At 37.7% G+C, this 20,686-nt stretch overlaps 1 protein-coding gene across 6 annotated transcripts in view; it reads left to right on the top strand.

Annotated features, from left to right (window-relative positions):
- Window positions 1-20,686, top strand: part of LAMA3 (laminin subunit alpha 3) — a 185,984-nt gene that overhangs the window by 157,587 nt on the left and 7,711 nt on the right. For all 6 annotated transcript variants that reach the window (XM_043539735.1, XM_043539734.1, XM_037892741.2 and 3 more), the window contains 15 exons: window positions 478-577; window positions 3,757-3,873; window positions 3,959-4,138; window positions 5,247-5,389; window positions 6,559-6,735; window positions 8,185-8,336; window positions 8,448-8,598; window positions 8,868-9,001; window positions 9,522-9,669; window positions 11,644-11,766; window positions 14,468-14,592; window positions 14,934-15,054; window positions 17,241-17,381; window positions 18,531-18,661; window positions 19,672-19,806. In XM_043539735.1, the coding sequence (XP_043395670.1) occupies window positions 478-577; window positions 3,757-3,873; window positions 3,959-4,138; window positions 5,247-5,389; window positions 6,559-6,735; window positions 8,185-8,336; window positions 8,448-8,598; window positions 8,868-9,001; window positions 9,522-9,669; window positions 11,644-11,766; window positions 14,468-14,592; window positions 14,934-15,054; window positions 17,241-17,381; window positions 18,531-18,661; window positions 19,672-19,806 (2,078 nt within the window). The remainder of the gene's footprint in view (window positions 1-477; window positions 578-3,756; window positions 3,874-3,958; window positions 4,139-5,246; window positions 5,390-6,558; window positions 6,736-8,184; window positions 8,337-8,447; window positions 8,599-8,867; window positions 9,002-9,521; window positions 9,670-11,643; window positions 11,767-14,467; window positions 14,593-14,933; window positions 15,055-17,240; window positions 17,382-18,530; window positions 18,662-19,671; window positions 19,807-20,686) is intronic.

The following is a 20,686-nucleotide window of genomic DNA, read 5'->3' as shown; positions in this document are numbered from 1 at the left end:
TGGTAATTTTGTTACAAACAGGTGATCGTTATAATTAGCTGGGCACTGAAGTTGAATTCGTGCATGCCTCATTGTACACATACAAGGCGTATATTTGCACGTAGAAATTATCCATTTGCAGGTACAATTACTGTTCTGCATATTCAGATGTTGGTTTTGCATGTGCATTATGGGTCACAATTTAGGTGCTACCCATGTCTGACTATTGGTCCATAGGTGGTAGACAAGAAGATGACAGAAGGCACAGTTTTCCACTAAGAACAAACATTGCTTTTAAGGACAAAGGGCGGTGTTATACTCAGGGTTTCACCAGTAGCACTAGCTGTGAAGGGAGGGGTATCTTCTTTTTGTTGGAAACATTTGTTCCTTTTATTGTTTAAACTAGATTAGATTATTAATTTTTACTCTTTCTGATTTGTTTTTCTGCTTTGAGTTCAATTATAAAACTAATCTTACAGTACCGTGCTTTATCACCAGACTGTGGAGAGGGAAGACCTAGCAGGAAAAGCCAAGAGACTGAACACTGAAAGCAGCAATCTATTAAATCAAGCACAGATGACACAAAAGACATTACAAGGTACTGTAAAAAGCAAGATGATAACAGGAATGTTTATACAGTATTAGAAATTCTCATTTAAAAGTCACTGTTTATGGTTCTGATTTAGCAAAGTTCTGTAGCACACACTTAACTGTAAGCAGGAGAGGGTAGCTCCATTCTTACCTATTATAATGGAACATGATACTATGGTTTAGAAGTTCCTTCTGCAAGAGGGTGAGGAGTGGATTCTTCAACTCAATTATGGTCCACACTGTGGGATGCCAAATTCTACCATTGCCCCCTCCCCTGCAATTCTCTTCTACAGCAAGACCTTATCCTTAGATTTGCTGCAGTCCCGCTCTTAAATTGTTCAGTTCAGCCTTAGAATCCTAATGAAGCAGAAGGGTCTGTCTTCACTGCAAAAAAATAAGTGTGTTTTTACATCAAGATAGCTATCTCAAGTTAAGATCTGTGGTCATAGGGTGGGTGAGTTACCTAAACCGAGCAAAACCAGTACCATTACATTCTATATGCTTTATAGTCTTAGAAGTAAATTTGGTTAGTTACCTCAAACTAACACATTGTTTATAATAAACCTGGTTTCCTGATACTCCTGCTGATAGAAGCTGGAGATAGAGTGTAATTTAAATCTTATATATAGATTAAAAATTGAATATATTCCTAAAGTGTCATTTTAAATGGTTTTCTCTGGGTGTTCCTAAGCCTCTGACTGCCAGATTCTGGACATGGATGTCATGGGATAGTTCACTCAATAATTGCCCTGGTTTGTTAATTCCCTCTGAAGTGTCTGGGATTGGCTGCTGTCGGAAGACAGGATATTGAGCTACATGGACCATTAGTCTGACCCAATAGAGCTGTTTTAATGTTCTTAATACTTCTTGGGAAATCCCAAGACATTGTAGTTCTGTAAACATGTTTCAAATTGTAATAAGAGCTCTTTAACCAAGAATGCTACAAAAAGGACTGTAAAATATATTGTGGTATTGATAGGATTTGGTTGCTGACCAGAAAGACAGGGAGGGTAGGCCGCGGGGCCTAATGAATAGAACATTGGACTAGGGCTCAGGAGATATTGGTTCAATTCCTGGCTCTGCCATTGGCTTGCTGGGTGACCTTAGGCAAGTCACTCTAACTTCTCTATGCCTCAGTGTCCCCATTTGTAGAATGGGGATAATGATACCGACCTCCTTTGTAAAGTGCTTTGGAATCTACTGATGATCAGCGCTATACAAGAACTAGGTATTAGTGTATTTTAAAGACAGGCTTTTGTCTCTGCAACAGATGTGATTGTCAAAGAGAGAGAAGTATGCAAATTGCAAAGACTATTTAGTGTATTGCTTAGTGTACTCTGAATGGCACAGAAAGGTTGAGCATCATCTCCAAGAACAGAATCCTAATACAGTAGGAACATTTTGATCTGGTTAAAACACCTACATTTAAAATATTCAAACAGGAAAAATAGGAGGGGCAAGGTTTGGGGCTAGTCACTCAGAAAGGCTATATATAATAGATATAATCCACTGACCATTGCCACTGATCTATAAGCATGCACCTACTTGTATTATTATGGGTGTGTGCGGAAGTTTTTTTAAAAAATCCTTTAGATTGGGACATAAAGTATGAGTTAAATTCACCAGGCACTTCCACTGGGAGAGCCACTGCAGAGGGGCTCCAGGAGGCCTGTGCACTCCTAAATGTGGGCAGCACTAACTAAGGAAGGGTGTGGTCGGGAAGGCTAGGGAATGCACTGATTAATTCCCTCAGCAGCCATTGTCAGTGGGGCCCTTATGGAAACAAAAGCTACTCTCTGCTTGGGAGAGGTAGAGGGAAGGTGTCTCCATTTCTTGCCATTATAATGTAACATCTGATTCTGCAGTAAAGCATCTCAGCATCTTTAACTGAAATGGGATCCATGTATTGTACTTGCCTTTTGTCCCTTTGTTTTATCGGGTATCCTACGTTTAACACACGCCTGTGGGATTATGCCATGCACGTCTGTTTGCCAAACCCCTGAATAGCTTAAATTGCACAATATTGAACAGTCTGTTAATGAAAAGCAAAGGTAGGCTTTCTGCACTGTTATTTTGATCCATAAATATATTCTGTGCTAGCAGTAACCTGGGAAACATTAATAATGGTGCATGCTTAGTAGAGTATTTACCCTTTCTGGAATGCAGCCAATAGAGGGTGACATGGTCACACACACTTGAGCAGTTCTGATGTTCCATCCTATAGAGATCAGTGGTCCACACACATATACACACATACATTCATTACAGGTGGCCCAGCAGATACACAAGCATACAATCTTATAGTATATAGGTCATAGTATAATATTTCATCCTGTTTTCCATTCTCTTCTTTCATGGCTTCTTCACTTCTTTGATTCCCATCCATCATATTAACAGTGACAAAGGGGCCAAATGAAGTCCTTCCACCACTTCTGTCTTGTACCAGCTTCACAGCTTTGTTCATCTTTAAACCCTCTTGGTCTATGTCATTCTTCACCACATCTATCCAATGTATCTTGCCCTCGCCATTTTCTTATCTCTTCATTTTTTATTTTCTGCAGTCTTGAAACTCTGAGTATTTCCCTCAGCAAGTTCATTTCTGCAGTCAAAATCCTGCATTCATTGGCTTTCCTCATACTCTTGCTCTCCAGTCCGTACAGCAGTATCGACACAACAGTTGTCCCATACATGCTGGGTTTTGTTTTTATCAAAATGTCTTTATCCTTCCAGATCTTGCAGTTTTCTGAATGCAGTAGTGGTTCTTTTTTTATAATGTCATCTTCACAATTCTCATTCTTCATTACTAGTCTTCTAAGGTATGTCCTCTTGTGGCAGCATTATAATCACTAGTCATAATCATGATGGGACATTGTATTTTTATTTGTGCATTATTTACATAATATATAATCATAATATATTGAATATGCATAATAATGTATCCCCAAAATCTGTGCCCTTCTCTTAAGCTGCCTTAATCACTCATTTTTTCCTATTCTGAGGGGCAGAATGGGTATCTTCACCGCTGGTTACTATCTGCACTACTACCTAAGTTGTTTAACAGGGATGGGAAAGGTAAATGCCCAAAGCTCATGTGACAGCGCAGAGCGCTGCTGCCATTCCACCAGGTGGCCGAGGGCACCTTTGTATAACACCTACCAGGCTGATTCATAGTGCACTGTTTTTCAGATATTAATCCAACTCTTGAAGATATAAAGCAGAGACTGGGTATTGTGGAAGGAAAGAAGAACAGGATGCTGACGGACCTTGTTTCTTTTCAAAATGATCTCAGTGGGATAAATAGAGGTCAGTCATTTACCGAGCACATCTACTTTATGTGATTCTGCTGTTGTTTAAAGTATTTACTTAGACTTTTGTGTGTGTGTTTTAGATGACATAGACAGCGTCATTACCAGTGCAAAGAACATGGTCAAAAATGCCAATGATATCACTGCTAATGTACTGGATGAACTGAACCCAATTAAAGCAGATGTGGAAAAAATAAAGGGCACCTATGGAAGCACTCAGAGTGCTGACTTCAATAAGGCTTTGACGGAAGCAAACAATTCAGGTGGGTGCTGTGCTTGCTCTTTGCTAATGTGTGTTGTTTAACGCCTCTCAAATTTCTGTCACAGTAACCAGGTAGACATAGTGATAATTATTATTATTATTTGTTTCTGGTGGCACCCACTGTGTGCAAGGTGCTGTAAAAACGTAAGAGGCATAGTCATTACCCCAAGGAACTTATATGCTGTATTTGTTTTTAGCTCTGTAGAATCTGAGTCTGATGGAATAAAATAAAATACAGTATGTGAAATTAACCCCATTGTTAATGATATAATAATAATAAGAGATGGTGCGTCTGAATGAAGGTGGCTTTTAAAACAATAGTGTTATGATAAGGTGGATAATTAAACCATAACAATGAAAAGTGTTGTGAGTTTCTGGATGGTGTATTTTATGTAAGCACAACTGCATTGTTTGAAACACAGTGGACCAGATGTTCTGCTTATTTACAAGTTTCAGAGTAACAGCCGTATTAGTCTGTATTCGCAAAAAGAAAAGGAGGACTTATGGCACCTTAGAGACTAACCAATTTATTTGAGCATAAGCTTTCGTGAGCTACAGATGTATGCATCCAATGAAGTGAGCTGTAGCTCACGAAAGCTTATGCTGAAATAAATTGGTTAGTCTCTAAGGTGCCACAAGTACTCCTTTTCTTTTATTTACAAGTGTTTTTCTTCAGTATAACTGCTGGTGTCAATGGAGCTACTCCTGATTTACACCAGTGTATGCAAAATGAGAATTACATTAGCTAACCATATGTATAGCAAATTTGGCCAACCGCTAGCATCCAAAAACCATGAGATTGGCTTTAAAATCATGAGATTTTTAAAAATAATAAATTTGGAGTTCTTTTTATTTGGCTTTTAAGCCTTTAGACACGTGTCACATTTCCAGGCTTTTCTCCACAACCATGAGGGTTAAAAACTTAGGTTTAAAAAAAAAAAGAAAGCTGAGATTCTCATGTAATCTGTTTTCTCCAGGAGCTGGGATTTTAAGGAAACACCAAGTATTGTGAGACTTGTGATAAGACTATCAGAGTTGACATTTTTTGCATGTGTATCTCTCCTCCTTTCCAGTCCCCCAATAATTTTTTTCTCTCATCACAATAACAGTAAAGAAATTAACAAGCAAGCTCCCGGATCTGTTTAACAAGATTGAGAGCATCAACCAACAGCTGATGCCAATAGGCAACATATCTGAGAATGTAAACCGCATAAGAGAGCTCATTCAGCAGGCCAGAGATGCTGCAAACAAGGTCTATCACAAAAACATCCATTATTGCTTGACACGAGGGATTTTTGTACACAAGGATGCTTTCAATCCCCTCTGCAAAATATTTTGTTATATGATGTATGAAGGATACTACATAAAAATTAATCTGTTGGCTTTAGCGAGCACTTTAGATACTGTGGTGGTGGGCGCCAGAATAAACTAGATACAACAGTATAGTATACCTTTCCTTCTGCCCCACTCCAAGGTCCCTCTCCTAGCCAAGATCATCCCTACAATTCCCATTTTGGTATTTCCTCTCCTTTCAAAGGCTCGTTGTTGTGGTGACCTTCTCTCCAGTGGAGGAGGGCTGGATGCTGCTCTTTGAAGCCAGTCACTATTGATCGGAACAGAGGTTCTCAAACTGATCTGTGATTCACTGGCGATCCACAGAGAGCTGGCAGGTCACACAGGGTTGCTGATGTTTGTTTCTAACCTCTGTATTGCACTAAAAGGCAGCTAAATATACATTACTTGGATAGTATCATTTTCCCATTGATTGCCACGGGATGATGTGATCACAAATAACAGGGCAAGTGTCCACGAGACACTCTCCATTAAGATGTGGTCCACACTGAAAAAGATTTTGCTCGGATGTTGGCCTAAAGAGAACTTCTCAAGAATACTGGTGTTGTATATCTTTATTAGCTGCATGTTGTAGTACCTGACAGGCAGTGAAGCTAGGGAACTGAGCAAAGGGCCTGAGATCTAGGGCTGGCGCAAAGCATTGAGACCAAAATTTCAACCCAAGTGCCTAAAGTGAGGCATTTGTATCCATGTGTAGGCATCTGAATAAGAGGCCTGATTTTCAGAGGTGTTGAGCACTAACAGCTCCATTTGACCTGGACTCTTTGTTGCCTCAGCTGTAAAATGGGAATAATAATTACAATACAAAGGTGTTGTGGGAACTGATTAGTTAATTTCTGAAGATATAAAGTGCTGCATAAGTACTAAGTATTAGTAATAGTAGAGTAGTACCTACACTTCTCTATAATTATGTTGGTTTAGAGTCTGATCTTGCAGTGTTGTAGCAATCCATGGCTGTTAGTCATAGGTCACTTAGCACGGACACAAACCAGTGTTGTTAGGGAGGTGATGCCTTTTTTAATTTAAAGGTAGAAATGTTTACCCTATTGTGTTTGTTTTTCTTGGTAGGTTGCTATTCCCATGAGGTTCAATGGTCGTTCTGGAGTAGAGGTTCGACCTCCAAGTGATCTTGAGGATTTGAGAGGCTATACTTCCCTTTCTTTTTTCCTCCAAAGACCTCTGCCAAGACAAGATGGCTTGAAACAGACTTCAAATATGTTTGTAATGTACCTGGGTAATAAGGATGTAGGTATTTCTTTTGATTTACTCCAATACTTAGAACAGAAAATGCATTTTGGAGTATAAAGGGATGTCAATGTAGATAACTTCCATTAGCTTAATTTTTTTATGTGTAGGAATACATTTATTGGGAAGAAACATAGCCCTTTCGTCCACTGGACACATAACTGTTTGGGCAAATGTCTATTTCTCTTATCCTGCTGTTCTGCCTTAAAAGTTACTTCCCAATAATGGATGCCACCAGTTAATCTTGGCAGTGACCCTAACTTGTAACCATGGACTTCATTGTAAAAATGTTTGTTTGCTTCGGGCTTCCTATGTGTTTGTATTGCCCTTAGCACCGTGGGACCCTGATCCTGTTTCAGGCCTCTGAGTGTTACTGCAGTATAACTAATAACAAACCTTTTCTTAATTGGGTGTATAAATGGTCCTCTTATTTAAAATTTAGTCCCTTACCTCTTTATTTTCCTTCTCCTGCATATGCAAAACAATACATTCTTGCTCATGCACTCCCATTTGCACAAACATCTATAACAATTCCCCAATTTTCCTACGTATATAGGTACCACCTATCAGTTTGTATGCTCAGTTACCCACCTGTACATACATTCACTATAAATGTGGTGGATATGCAGGTACATGTTTAAGTGCAGTTATTCCGCAGTGGATTTTATCTTCCTGATTAAATCTCAGGAAAAACTTCCTAAATGTAAAAACAGTAGAACAATGGAACAGACTGCCTACGAAGGTCATGGAAGCTCCTTCACTGGAGGCTTTTAAAAGGAGGCTTGATAGTCATCTGTTTTGTATAGTTTAGACCCAACAAATCCTGCATCTTGGCAGGGAGTTAGACTAGACGATCCTTGCAGTGCCTTCTAACCCTATGGTTCTACGATTCTAGTCTTTCTGAACATTTGGCCTATGATGGCTTTGATTGAGGTTTATTGAAATACTCTGTATGGGAGAAATAAAAGGGTAATTGTATGGAAGATTATTGCTCCCAGGGATCTCAATAGGAGCAATTGGACTTAATATTGTTTCTTCCATTTTACTTATCTCGCAGAGGCATTGTGAGACTAAAGTAATTAGTATGTATATAGTGTTTTGATAACCTCATGTGGAAGGCACTACAAAGGTAGAAAGCATTTTTATTGGTAAGTAATATTTTTATTATAGTAATAAAAGTAAGAGTTGTGTTTGGACTCCATTCAATCCAAGTGCATAGGACTCTTAAATTGGTTTGAAATTATTATTATTATTGAAACAGAGCAGCCAATGAAGCTACAAAACATCCATCCCAAAATTAGTAAACTGAAAAAAGTTTCTAAATGCAATGATTGCTACATTAGGAGGATAGCTTTCAAAGCATTGTAGTGTCCTGAAGTAATTCTACTATATTTTACCAGCTCTAGCATCAATCATTCATTGATAGTTGATTTGCTCTTCTATTTTTAGGCTTCCAAGGACTACATTGGTATGGCTGTGAGAAATGGTCGTCTCATTTGTGTTTATAACCTGGGAGGCAATGAAGCCGAAATAGAAGTGGACCCATCAGTGACTGAGAGTAACACTGAGGAAGCTACTTTGGATCGGGTGAAGTTTGAAAGGTACAAGACTCTTAAAATACAACCCACTCTATCCCTTTTTTCTGTATCATATTTAGATGTTACTTTATTAATAAAATGCGCTATTCCTTTACTTTTTCCCTTTGCTTTTAGGATTTACCAGTATGCAAAGTTGAATTACGTTAAAGCAGCAACCTCAGACAAGAAGACTTTTGACAGTAGCAGTGGGAGCAGTCACACACTCCTAAATCTGGACCCCAGCAGTGTTGTCTTTTATGTGGGAGGATACGCACCAGATTTTCAGGTAAATAGAAATATCATTCTGGCCTGTAAAAGTGTTTAATCATCATAAATAGGGATTTTTAACTATTGAGTATTCTATAGCTAATACTTTTGATTATTTATACCATGTTACAGTGCTTCTTGGATGGCAACATGTAGCTTAAACAATATCATTTATTCACAATACATTTTAATAGTTACAGCATTACTGTTTTCATGTCTGTGTAAACATTATTAAATTGATGTTGATGTTTTGGTTGGTTTTTTTTATGGCTCTTTTATTTTTTGCAGCCTCCCAGTGCACTAGACTACCCTCGTTACCAAGGCTGCATTGAATTAGACAACCTAAATGAGAATGTTATTAGCCTGTACAACTTCAAGAGGACATTTAATCTCAATACCACTGAAGTGGAGCCATGCAGTAGGTAAGAAATAAACACAGCAAGTGTTCTACATTAAGAAATTGAAAAAACGTTATCACTGATAAATTAAGATTAAGTGTATTTCCTGTTGATGTGACCACTTAAAATCAGGGCAAATTACCATTTACTAAAGCATTCACACCCACAGCAACTTCAGTTCACATACCCTGCCACCCAAATATTCTAATAACCAGACACATATTCAAACACCTCAGCTCCACGGCATACAATGTTTGGCTTCTTTATAGCCTAAAATGACATTAAAAAGAAACATCAGGTCACTAAAACATTTTAAATAAGATTTTTCTTCTGTAGGAACCATATCTTAATCCCACTGAGGTTAATGAGAAATTGACTTCAGTGGGGTCAGGATTTGGCATTACTAGAATCTGGTCACCCCTGTTACTGAATATTTTGTTTTAGGCTTTTTTAAAAATTACATTTATTGTGGTTCTTGTTATGTCCATGTGGTAGCAATTATTTGCTCCCATATATTCTGATTTATGATGTTTCATTGTTACAGATATAAAGCAGAGTCTGACCAAAACTATTTTGAAGGCACAGGCTATGCACTTGTCACAGCTAGAGAAGCAAATATTCCTAATTTGCTCTACGAGCAGGAAATTGAAACTACTGCAGATGAAGGCTTGGTGTTTTTTGCAGAAAACCAGGTAACTAATGGAGTGATTCTAACTTTTGAGTACTATATATACTTCTTATAATAATTTGAAAACTGAAATTAATTGAGAAAGTGCTCGGAATAATAGCTCTCAAAACTACCATAGCCATCTGTGAAATGGATTAGCAAATTCTGTCCTATGTTTTATTGCTACTGAATATTAATTATAACAGAATTTAGAAACAGACATTTAAAGAACAGATGCTGATTATAGCAGTAAATAGAGAGTGTGAGGTACTGTATGGTGAAGAATTGCCCCATTACTCACGTGAATGATGGCATCTCCATCTTAGAAGAAACAGGCTCAGAGGGAGAATTGTTGGTGGCAATGTTTTGTTGTGATGACCTGATAAGTTTTAAAAAAGGCTATTCTTGAGCCAGTCAAATCTTTGTCTTGCTTTCAAGAGGAAATTACTATTGTAATGTGCATCCCTGAAATACCCCATACAAGTAGAAGGTGACGAATAATTTGTAAGGATCAAATCATCTCACTTCTCCCAAAGCCACTGAGGTTAGGAGAGGTAGTTGGAAATGGAGGATGGTAGCATTAATGAAAATGCAATAGATGGGCTGCAGTTTTAACTGCTTTGACCCTGTATATGGCTCTGAAAGAGACCCCCAAAAGAGTAAGAAAAATACATTGTTGTTATGCATCATGTTACAGATAAATGACATTTTGGTAATGTAAACCTTCCTTTAAAAGGACTCTGTATACATTTTTCCTTTTCATCAAAGCAGTTATTTTTGTGATATTGGTACATGACAAAGGGAATTGTGTAACTCAAAAAAATGTAATAGTCACTTGTGGCTACCTTTCAAAATTATAGGCCAAATTCTGCTCCCAGTTACTCCAGTTGAACCCATTGACTCCAATGGAGTTGTACCAGTGTAACTTAGAGGAACATTTGGCCCTATACTGGTATCTGAGATGAGTGCTTTTTTGATTTAGGTATTGTGATTAGAGCTGATTGGAAAAATTCCAACAAAACATATTTTCATTAGTATTTGCCGATTCCGCAAAATCTGAAAGTGTTGCAGAGATCATTTCTTTTGCCAAAGTTCCAGTGGAAACCCGCCTGGTTTCCTGCAGTTTGCCCTACCGCCTTCTTGACAGCTTACCTGCCAGTCAGCTGTGAGTCTAGGCTTCCAGGGTCCACAGCTCTGGGGCTGAATTCCATTTCTTTGGAAAATTTTGAAATTTGCAGATTTGTTCCAAACTGGAACAAAACCTAATTTCAAAATATTGAAATCCCACACACCAGATGGAGTTACCTTTTTCTGCCCAGCTCTAGTTCTGGTAGATAACAGAGCAAGGAGAAACTTAGAGTACAGGTGATGATTCCTATAAACTTTGAGGCTTCAGGTAATCTGTTAGGTGCTAGAAGTAATGATAATATCGCCTGTTGTATTACTTATCTAATAAGAATGCTATAGACATATTTGGTATGTTTGTTAATATAATAAATCATTGCCTTGTTACCGAATTTTATTATAGCAATTTCTTTGAAATAAAAAAAGGATGCTATCAAAATTTTGTAGAGATATGATGGTACTTTTTTGAGTTGATTCATTTTCCTGAGTTTGAGTTAATTATATTTATCATTAAGAGTACATTCTAGAATGTTTTATATTATCTTTTATTTTTTGCCAAAAATTTTCTTGTTATTATTTCCTGTCCTGGGAGGCAGTGTGGCCCAGAGGACAGAGCACTGGATTGGGATTCAGGAGACCTCTGATCTGTTTCTAGCCCTGCCAGAGGCCTGCTAGGTGACCTTGGGCATCTCACTTAACTGCCCCATGCCTCAGTTTCTCCATCTGTAAACACCTCCTTTGTAACGCGCTTTGAGATCTACTGGTGAAAAGTGCTATATAAGAGTAGTAGTATTATTTAACTTTATTAAAATAATTTACAAGACAATAAAAATACATATGATATATTACACCGTGGTTTTTTTTCTTATTGCAGGATCATTTCATTAGTTTGAATATTGAAAATGGCCATCTGGTGTTCAGATACAAACTTGACTCACAACCTCCAAAGGAAATAGCAAGCAAGAAAGCAGCTGTAAATGATGGAACATATAAGCAAGTATGTCATTTAAACAAATGATATCTTTTATTAAAAGTATCATGAACTTCTGAAAATATATAGATCATAATGGCTGAAGCTACACATCCTATTTCAAATTCTTCTGACTGTGACGTTTTGCCTTTCTTTTTAGATGATTAGGCTAGAAAAACACTAGCTTATGTGTGAAGCTCATATGGAAATTAATCTTTACACTGTTCAATATCATGTATTTCTGTGGGTAAACTATTCCTGGCACATAACCACTCAAACGACTTGCCCTCTTGCAAGTGTATTTGTCATAAATATAAAGAGAAGGGTAACAACCTTTATGTATGCAGTAATATAAAATCCCTCTTGGCCAGAGGTACAGAATCACTTACCTATAAGGGATTAATGAGTTCAGTTAACCTAGTTGGCACCTGACCAGAAGAACCAATGGGAAAAGAAGATACTTTTCAATCTGGGGGGGGGGGGGAGGGGGAAGGTTTTGTTTGTGCTCTCTTTGTTGTTCCCTCTTGGGACAAAGAAAGATACCAACCAGGTAAACCAGCTCCTAACAAGATCCTAAAATAATACATCTAAAATTACAAAAATTGTAACTAATAGCAAGAAAATGCGTTAGGTTATTTTTTGTTTTAGCTTGTGAATTTTCCCTATGCTAAGAGGGAGGTTTATTCCTGTTTTTTTAACTTTGAAGTTGAGCCTATAGGGGAATCCTCTATGTTTTAAAAATCTTTTTATTACCCTGTAAAATTACCTTCCATCCTGATTTTACAGAGGTGCTTCTTTTACGTTTTTCTTTATAATAAAGTTCTTCTTTTAAAAACCTGATTAATTTTAGTGTCCTAAACATAAAGGGTCTGGTCTGTACTTTTTATTAAAAGCAATTGGTTGGTCTATTATTCTCAAGCCTCCCCAGGAAAGGGGGTGAAAGGGCTTTGGGGGATATTTTGGGGAAATAGGAACTCCAAGTGGTCCTTTTCCTGAATCTTTGTCTAAATCATTTGGTGGTGGCAGCAATACTGTCCAAGGACAAGGGAAGGATTTGTGCCTTGGGGAAGTTTTTAACCTAAGCTGGTAAAAATAAGCTTAGGGGGTCTTTCATGAGGGTCCCCACATCTGTACCCTAGAGTTCAGACTGGGGAGGAAACCCTGACAGTATTGCTTTAGTTAAGGATTATCATATTAATTGCAAATACCAACATTATTTTAATGTTTAGCTTGGTATTTTTATCAGATCAGTTTTAAGAAAAAACTTTTAACTGACCTTTATACAACTGCTTTTTTTATCTCATCAGCTTAAAAGCATTTTGTGCTATTTTGTGGAGCTATTTATATGAAGTCTGCTTTGAAACACATAATCAGATCCCTTTATTGATGATTATTTTGGCCAAAAGTATAGTTAAACTCTACTATTAAAATAGACAGATTTTTCAACAATAAAAAAATGTGACTGAAAAGTAAAAATAACAATGGTGTATGTGTTTATGTATGTATAAATTAGAGCTCGGGAAATATTACAAATAATTATTTGTGAACATACGTTCAAACTTTAAAATGATTTTGCTTGTCTGTGTCCCTTTTTGTTCAGCTTTCCTTGGATATTTTAACAACTATGTTTACTGGCAGCAATATATGCCTAAACAGCAAATTTTAGGAGAATATTGCAGAACATTCACAAAAGGCACATCTTGAATTCATATACATGAGTACTTAAGTCAGAAACCTAATTCTAAAAGTCACTCTCATCCAGTCAAGATGTGACCTATGTGTCCAATCAAAACATCTCAATTTTGACTTACAAATATAAAAGCCAAAAGCAGTACTCCCAGTGAACCAGCTGTAAGCAACTGGTAGGCAGAGATATGTTTGCATAGAATACGAATGGAATTTCAAACACCATATTAATTTGTAGAAATCACAACCTGTTTGTAGACAATTTGCTCACAAACAAGAGGGCTAAATTTGATGAATAACTTGTTTACTGTGAATAGTTCATGCAGCTTTCGTGCGTGTGTGTGTGTGTGGAAATGCACTGAGAAGGGAGTGGCTAATTCAAGTTCTGATTGTAGCTGGAAAAACTGCAGAGACCCAAACTTATTAGTAAAATGAAACAGAACACACTTTTGCTAATTAAGAAACTTAGCACCTGATTTTGAATGGTACTAGTCACTCACGCTCAGAACTTCATGAGTCAGAGTCCTTCCAAACCATGTGACTATTCAGTTTTGCCACTCAACTTTGGGTGCCACACTTGCTAGAAGGTGTGGGTTCCATTGGCTAGGACTGGAAGTTATGAGAGCTGTGTTCTGCTCCCTCTCTGCCACTGATTCACTGTGTGAACTTAGAAAAGTCACATCACCTTTCATCACCTCAGTCTCTTTTGATGTAAAATAGGCATAATGATACTTACTCTTCCTTCAAAAGTGCTTTGAGATCTGCAAATAAAATGCATAATCTAAGTACTAACTATGATTATATCTATTCATTGCTAGACCACCCATGCACAAAAATCTGCATACATACCTCTTTTAAGCATTTGTTACTTACAAAATGTAGTGTAAATCCACTTGAAGCAATGCAGTTACTCTTTATTTAAACTGGTGTAAATCAGAACAAAATTAGACCATTTGTATTATTCTATGTTTGCACATTTTGATGTGCTAAATTATTCTTGTTTATTTTGTGTGCACTAATTCTCACTATCTGTCCATTTCAGATTAAATTATACATTTCTGGGAGACAAAAGTTAGTTTCGATTAATCCTGGGATTAAAGCCAACATCAATGTCTTTAAATTCACCACATACTACCTGGGTGGAATTCCATCTTCTCTGCGGGAACGGTGAGTTACTATTTTAAAAAGTCAGCAGGCCCAGCCTTTCTGTTGGGTACACACTCAACTGACATCAGTAAAAGGTTTTGGTTATATCCTATTGGAGGACTGGGCTCAGATTCTGTATGTTGTATGTGATGTGTAAATATATGTCAAAATCTGTGAGTTGTGGAAAATCATCTGGCTCTTTGTTAACTGGGTGACAGGACATGACAGTGAAAATTTGTGTGCAATAAGGATTCATCTTGGAATCTGCTATTTTATTTTTCTATTTCATATCATTCTGTTGACTGACTGTTGTACTATTGTGTGATTGAGGTAACAAATTACATTTTTCTCTCTGAAACCAGCTTTAATATCTCTACATCTCCATTCCGTGGCTGCATGAAGAATGTAAAAAACCCCGTCACTGCATCTGTTACTTTTACTGAGACCATTGGTGTCAGTAGGAAGTGTTCCAATGACTGGAAGGTAATTTGCAAAGTTGCTTTTAATATGTTTGTTGTTCACAGATTCATAGAAGGAACGGTTAAATCATCTAGTCTGACCTCCTGTATATCACAGGTCATTAACTTTCACCCAGCCTTGTGTTTGGCTAAAGCATAACTTCCAGAAAGACATCCGGTCTTGATTTGAAGACATCAAGAAATGGAGAATCCACCACTTCCCTTGACAGTTTGTTCCAATGACGGATTACCTTCACTGTTAAAAATTTGTGCTGTATTTCTAATTTGAATTTGTCTGACTTCAACTTCCAGCCATTGGTTCTTGTTATACCTTTCTCTGTTAGATTAAGGAGCCCTTTTTAGTACCCAGTATTTACTCCCTGTGGAGGTACTTACACACTGTAATCAAGTCTCCTTTCAATCTTCTTTTTGATAAATTAAACAGATGGAGCTCTTTTATTCTCTTGCTGTAAGGCATTTTCTCAAGCTCTTAAATCATCTTTACAGTTCTTTCCTGCACCCTCTCCAACTTTTCAGCATCTTTTTTAAAATGTGGACACCTCTTTACCCCTCTTCACTACCCCTGTGTTTATACCACCCAGGATCACATTAGCCCTTTTCGCCACAGCATCATATTGGGAGGTCATGCTTAGTTGTTTGTCTACTGTGAACCCTAAATCCTTTTCATAATCACGGCTTTCCAGGATGCAGTCCTCCATTTTTAGTTATGGCTTGTGTTCCTTGTTCCTGAATGTCTAACTTACCAAGCTACCAAGGTCACTATGTATGACTGTTCTGGCCTCAGGATTATTTACCACTCTGCCAATCTTTGTGTCATCTGCAAATATTGTCAGCAGTGATTTTTATATTGCTTCCAGATCATTGATGAAAATGTTGAACAGTGTTGGGCCTATTAGTATTGAACCTTAAGGAACCCCACTAGAAACACCCCACTCAATGATGATTCCCCTTTGACAATTACTTTTTGAGATGTCAGCCAGTTCTTAATCCATTTAACCTGTGATATTGCATAATTCTAAATTTTCAGTCAGAATGTCAGACGTACTAAGTCAAATGCCTTACAAAAGTCTAAATATATTACATCTATGCAGTTATCTTTATCAATCAAACTTGTAATCTCATCAAAGCATGGAATCAGGTTTGTTTGATCAGACTTTTGTTTCCATAAAATCATATTGACTGTCCTTAATTGTATTTCTGTACTTCAATTATTTATCAGTTGAATCCTGTATCAGCTTTTCCATTGATCTGCCTAGGTCTGATGTCAGGCTAACCAGTCTATAGTTACTCAGGTCATACCGCTCGCAGTTTTTGAATACTGGCACAGCGTTAGCACTCTTCTAGTCTTTTAGCATGTCTCCAGATTTTCAAGTTATGTACTTTTATTCTTAAATGATCTTGAAAAATGTGACTAGTGGACCAGTAGCTGTCTCTGCTTTGCGGAACGCATTGGGTGATATTGTGTATGGGGTCTGCATAGGTAGTCATCTCTTACTTCCTTTTCCTACCCCGATGGATCCTCTGAGTTTTTGTCTGCATCCCAGGGCTGTCACAACTTCAAACGTGCAAATCCATCCCCAGAGCCCTTTTCACTATTCTTCCTGCTGCAGCCAACTGGGTGGGACTCCCTTTCAACTCTGTGTATGCCACTTGGTTTGATCATGGTAGTCACTTCCTGTTGAAAAACTCTTGTCACTCCTCCTCCTCCTCCCTTTCCACTGAGGTTGAGTCTGCTGCCACTACAGCACTCTTGGCCTCACTGCCTAATGGATGAATGAAAGGGATTCAAATCTGAATGTATTCATTCCAGGCCAAAGTTCATTCATGTGGACAGCGACCCTGCCTGCCTACTTTTTGTCTTTGAATATAAAATCATCTGGCCTTTTCTGATAACATAGACAGTAAACAGAGCAGAGCCGTGTATTATACTAAATGGGCCTCAGTTTACTTACACTGGTTCAAATCAAGATTGACTCCATGGATACCAACAAAGTGTATATACTTGTTCTGTACTTGGAAACTCAGGTACTGTACTCTCAATTTGTCTGTTATATGTTTTCAGTTAGAGTCCGTTCATGTGTATATTAGCTTGAATAAAAGAATGAGAGACCAATTTGATAACTTATCTTAGGCAGTCCAGTAAAAAAAGTGATACATGAAAACCTAATTCATCATCTCTTTGCCTTTTAGCTTGTGAGATCTGCAACTTTCTCCAGGAATGGAATACTGGGTTTGAATGCTGAGGGTTTCCCATTTCCCAACAATTTCCAAGTCGGATTTAGCTTTCATACGTTGGCAACCAGTGGAACATTATTAAATTACAATATATGGGTATGAAACATTCATTTTTGTTTCTGTTTGGGACAGGAACATTTTTCAAACTCTCAATTTCTTGCAGAATGGGAAAATTGTTTCCTGCCCAATTCTACTCACAATAAGATCTGGTAAAAAAAAATTGAGTTTTGAAATTTTTCATTGAAAAGAAGAGACCTTTTGTGGTGGAAACTGTCCCTTAAAACAGTGGTTCTCAACCTTTACAGGTGGCTGATTTGTCTTGTGTACCCCAAGTTTCACCTCATTTAAAAACTACTAGCTCACAAACTCAGAAATAAAGATATGAAAGTATCACAGCACACTATTACTGAAATATTGCTTACTTTCTTATTTTTACCATATAATTGTAAAATAAATCATGACCCCCCAGGTTGAGAAACACTGATATAGTATATAGAGCAGTATGAACAAAAGTAAATGTCTGTATGAAATTTTAGTTTGTACTGACTTCGCTAATGCCTTTGATGTAGCCTGTTGTAATACTAGGCAAATATCTAGGTGAGTAGATGTATCCCCTGGAAGACCTCTGTGTGTCCCCAAGGGTACGCGTACCCCTGGTTGAGAACCACTGCCTTAAAATGTTCCCATTTTCCAGCCATGACTATTCACAGCACTCAGATAGTGTGGGTAAACTTAGGTAAAGGGAGATTAAATGTCTTGCTTGCTAATATGAAGTGCAGAGAGAAGTGACTCCACTGGAGGGGCAGAGTGTAGAAGAAATTCCTGTGTGCTTGTGCTTCTGGAGGAAACAATGGCATTCAGTAGGTGGGGAGTTCAATCCCTACCTCTGGTAAAAGTCAGTTAAAAAACATTTAAATAACGTTTTAATTTTTTTGCAACCCAAAGTCTGGTGTTGGCTGGCAGGTCTCTTCCCTTCTCCAGGAGCTGTGTTAATTGCAGGGGTTCTGGAGTAGTATGATTTGGTAGATTACCCTGGGAGAGGTACAGCTTTTGGGGTGGCCCAGAACAGTTTTGTGGGAAGGAAGGTTTCCTCCCATGGAGCCATGTTGGATTCCAAGAACTCTTGGGAGCAATGCATGCTGCCACGCTGACTTACCATTGGGAATTGAGTTCATGGTGATATCAGGAAAACCTGAAGCTGCCTATATTTAATGATAACTTTATAGGATTATTTTATTTTTTTAGCCTAATATTCTTACCATCTTTCTGAGAGACGGCTTTGTAGTCGTAAGGATGACAGATGAGGAAAAACAATCCAGCAAGAAATATGAAGATGGTTCAGTGCATTATGTGTCAGTAATCAAAGTTGGCAGCATGTAAGTCCAGTTCTGTGTTTGGTTTTTGAATGGAATGCAAGCCTTGGTTAGAAAGAGAAGATTGTAGAATGTTTGCTTGACCTGATGTTTGGTTATAAAACGGTACATAGTTAAAACTAAATTCTGAATTGTGCTAGCAGTGGATATGGACATTCTGAAGCACTGGCTGATTCTTGATCTGTATATTTGCATGTCAATACCTGCTGAGTTCCAGTTCAGCTCCTATACTTCACAGCAACACTGGTAGTCTGAGCTTTCAAACCAAAAGGCTTGAATCTGCTTTTCTGTGCACTAAGGGTCTTTCTCTGTGGTTGGGCAAGACATAGCATTGGACAGCTTCTCACACTCATAGTCTTCACATCTTTGAGTGTAAATTGCAAATCTATCTAATGTAGCTGCTTTACAGGCCTGAGGAGGAAGGGTAATATCTCTTCTAATTTTCTCAATATTGATCTCCTATATAGATTACGAGACAATTTACTAAAATTTATCTAATTTACTGAAAATTAGATGACTTCTAAAACACACTGGTCTCTATAGGGTTATATAAAAACTTGTGCTGGCTAAAAAAGAGGGGTTTGAAAGATAGCCTGTGATTGTATTAAAGCCTTGGGCTAATGATAATGTTCAGAGTTTTTCTGTAGTAGCAGTGTCCAACTTGTCAAATTCCATTTCCTTTTGGCATAAGTGGTAGAATCCTGGCCCCACTGAAGTCAATGGAAGTTGTGCTGTTGACTTCACTGAGGCCAAGATCTCACCCAAAGAATGTAAGGCGACGTTCTGCTCTCATTCTAACTGTACTGCACCATTCTAAATATGGTTAAGTCAGTGAACTAGTACGGGTATAAAACCCATGGAAGTGATAGGAGACCAGGCCTGTAAACGCATTCAGAATTAAAATGTAACTGGAAGGCATGTGTGTGTCAGATCTTTCTTTAAAAAAAATTCATTTAGCTGGTAGTGTGTTTTTCCTAAATTTTTCACTCTTATTTGTATCCATCTTGTTTCAGGGTCAGGCTCCTGGTTGATGACCTGCCTGTGTCAATGGTTGTTGAACCTCAAGGAACGTCAAGAAAATTAAGTCAACCTATAAAATTGGGTGGTGATAATTTTGAAGGCTGCATCTCCAATGTCTTTATACAAAGGTACTTAACTCGGGAATATTTGCAGTAGCAGACATTGGGGTAAAGAGAGAAATGTCCTGTTTTCCTTTATGAGTAATTGGAATTGCTTCTCACTAATCTGCATTTCTTCTAGACACATGAAACCTTGCTGAATGCATAACCTTGTTGCACAATAAATACATTCTTGTATTTGGCCAATTCATCACTTTTATAAGATTTAATGGAGTTTGATCTTTTGATATATTGGAAGATCACTGTGAATTGTATTCCTTCACTAGAAGTTTGGTTTAAAAGCATCATTATATTGGAATGCGTATATTGCAAGGCCCAAAATTTTCAAACATCTTTGCCTAAATTATAGTCATCAAAAATACATATGCAGCCAGATAATTGCATGAGCAAGAAACACTTGTATATGCAAAATAAATAATTACATCAATAAATGGGGGTACTTGTAAAAAGACCTGATTGCTGGTTTATGTTACCCATTTGTTACTCAGTTTTTTCCCTCCATATCCACCTGATGGTAAATACATCTTTGCAAGCCCAGTTTAGAAGAGAAATTTCACCTTAAGTGTTTTCTTTCATTAAGTTAATTCTTATCACAGGTATTCTCCCAGCTGGGGCCTGCTTGTTTCTACTGACTATTGAGTGTTTGGATGTGCATGAGTGTGTTTGGTTTCACAAAAATTATGTTGTGTTTTTGGTTTGTATATATCTTCATTAAATCTTTGCCTTAGCATTGTGAAGTTGTGCAACATGTATACTAACCTGTCCGTCCATCTGTGATTTACCAAAATTGGAGAGATTCCTTAAACCTTACATCCTACATATGTGTACATTTATTCTCATTGATTTAGCCTTTGCACAAAGAAGATTGGTATAAGAGTGTTTCTGGCAA

This window comes from Chelonia mydas, chromosome 2, assembly GCF_015237465.2.
Source record: "Chelonia mydas isolate rCheMyd1 chromosome 2, rCheMyd1.pri.v2, whole genome shotgun sequence".
Lineage (NCBI taxonomy): Eukaryota > Metazoa > Chordata > Testudines > Cheloniidae > Chelonia > Chelonia mydas.
Note: the sequence above shows the minus strand (reverse complement) of the source record. Positions and strands in the feature narration are given on the sequence as shown.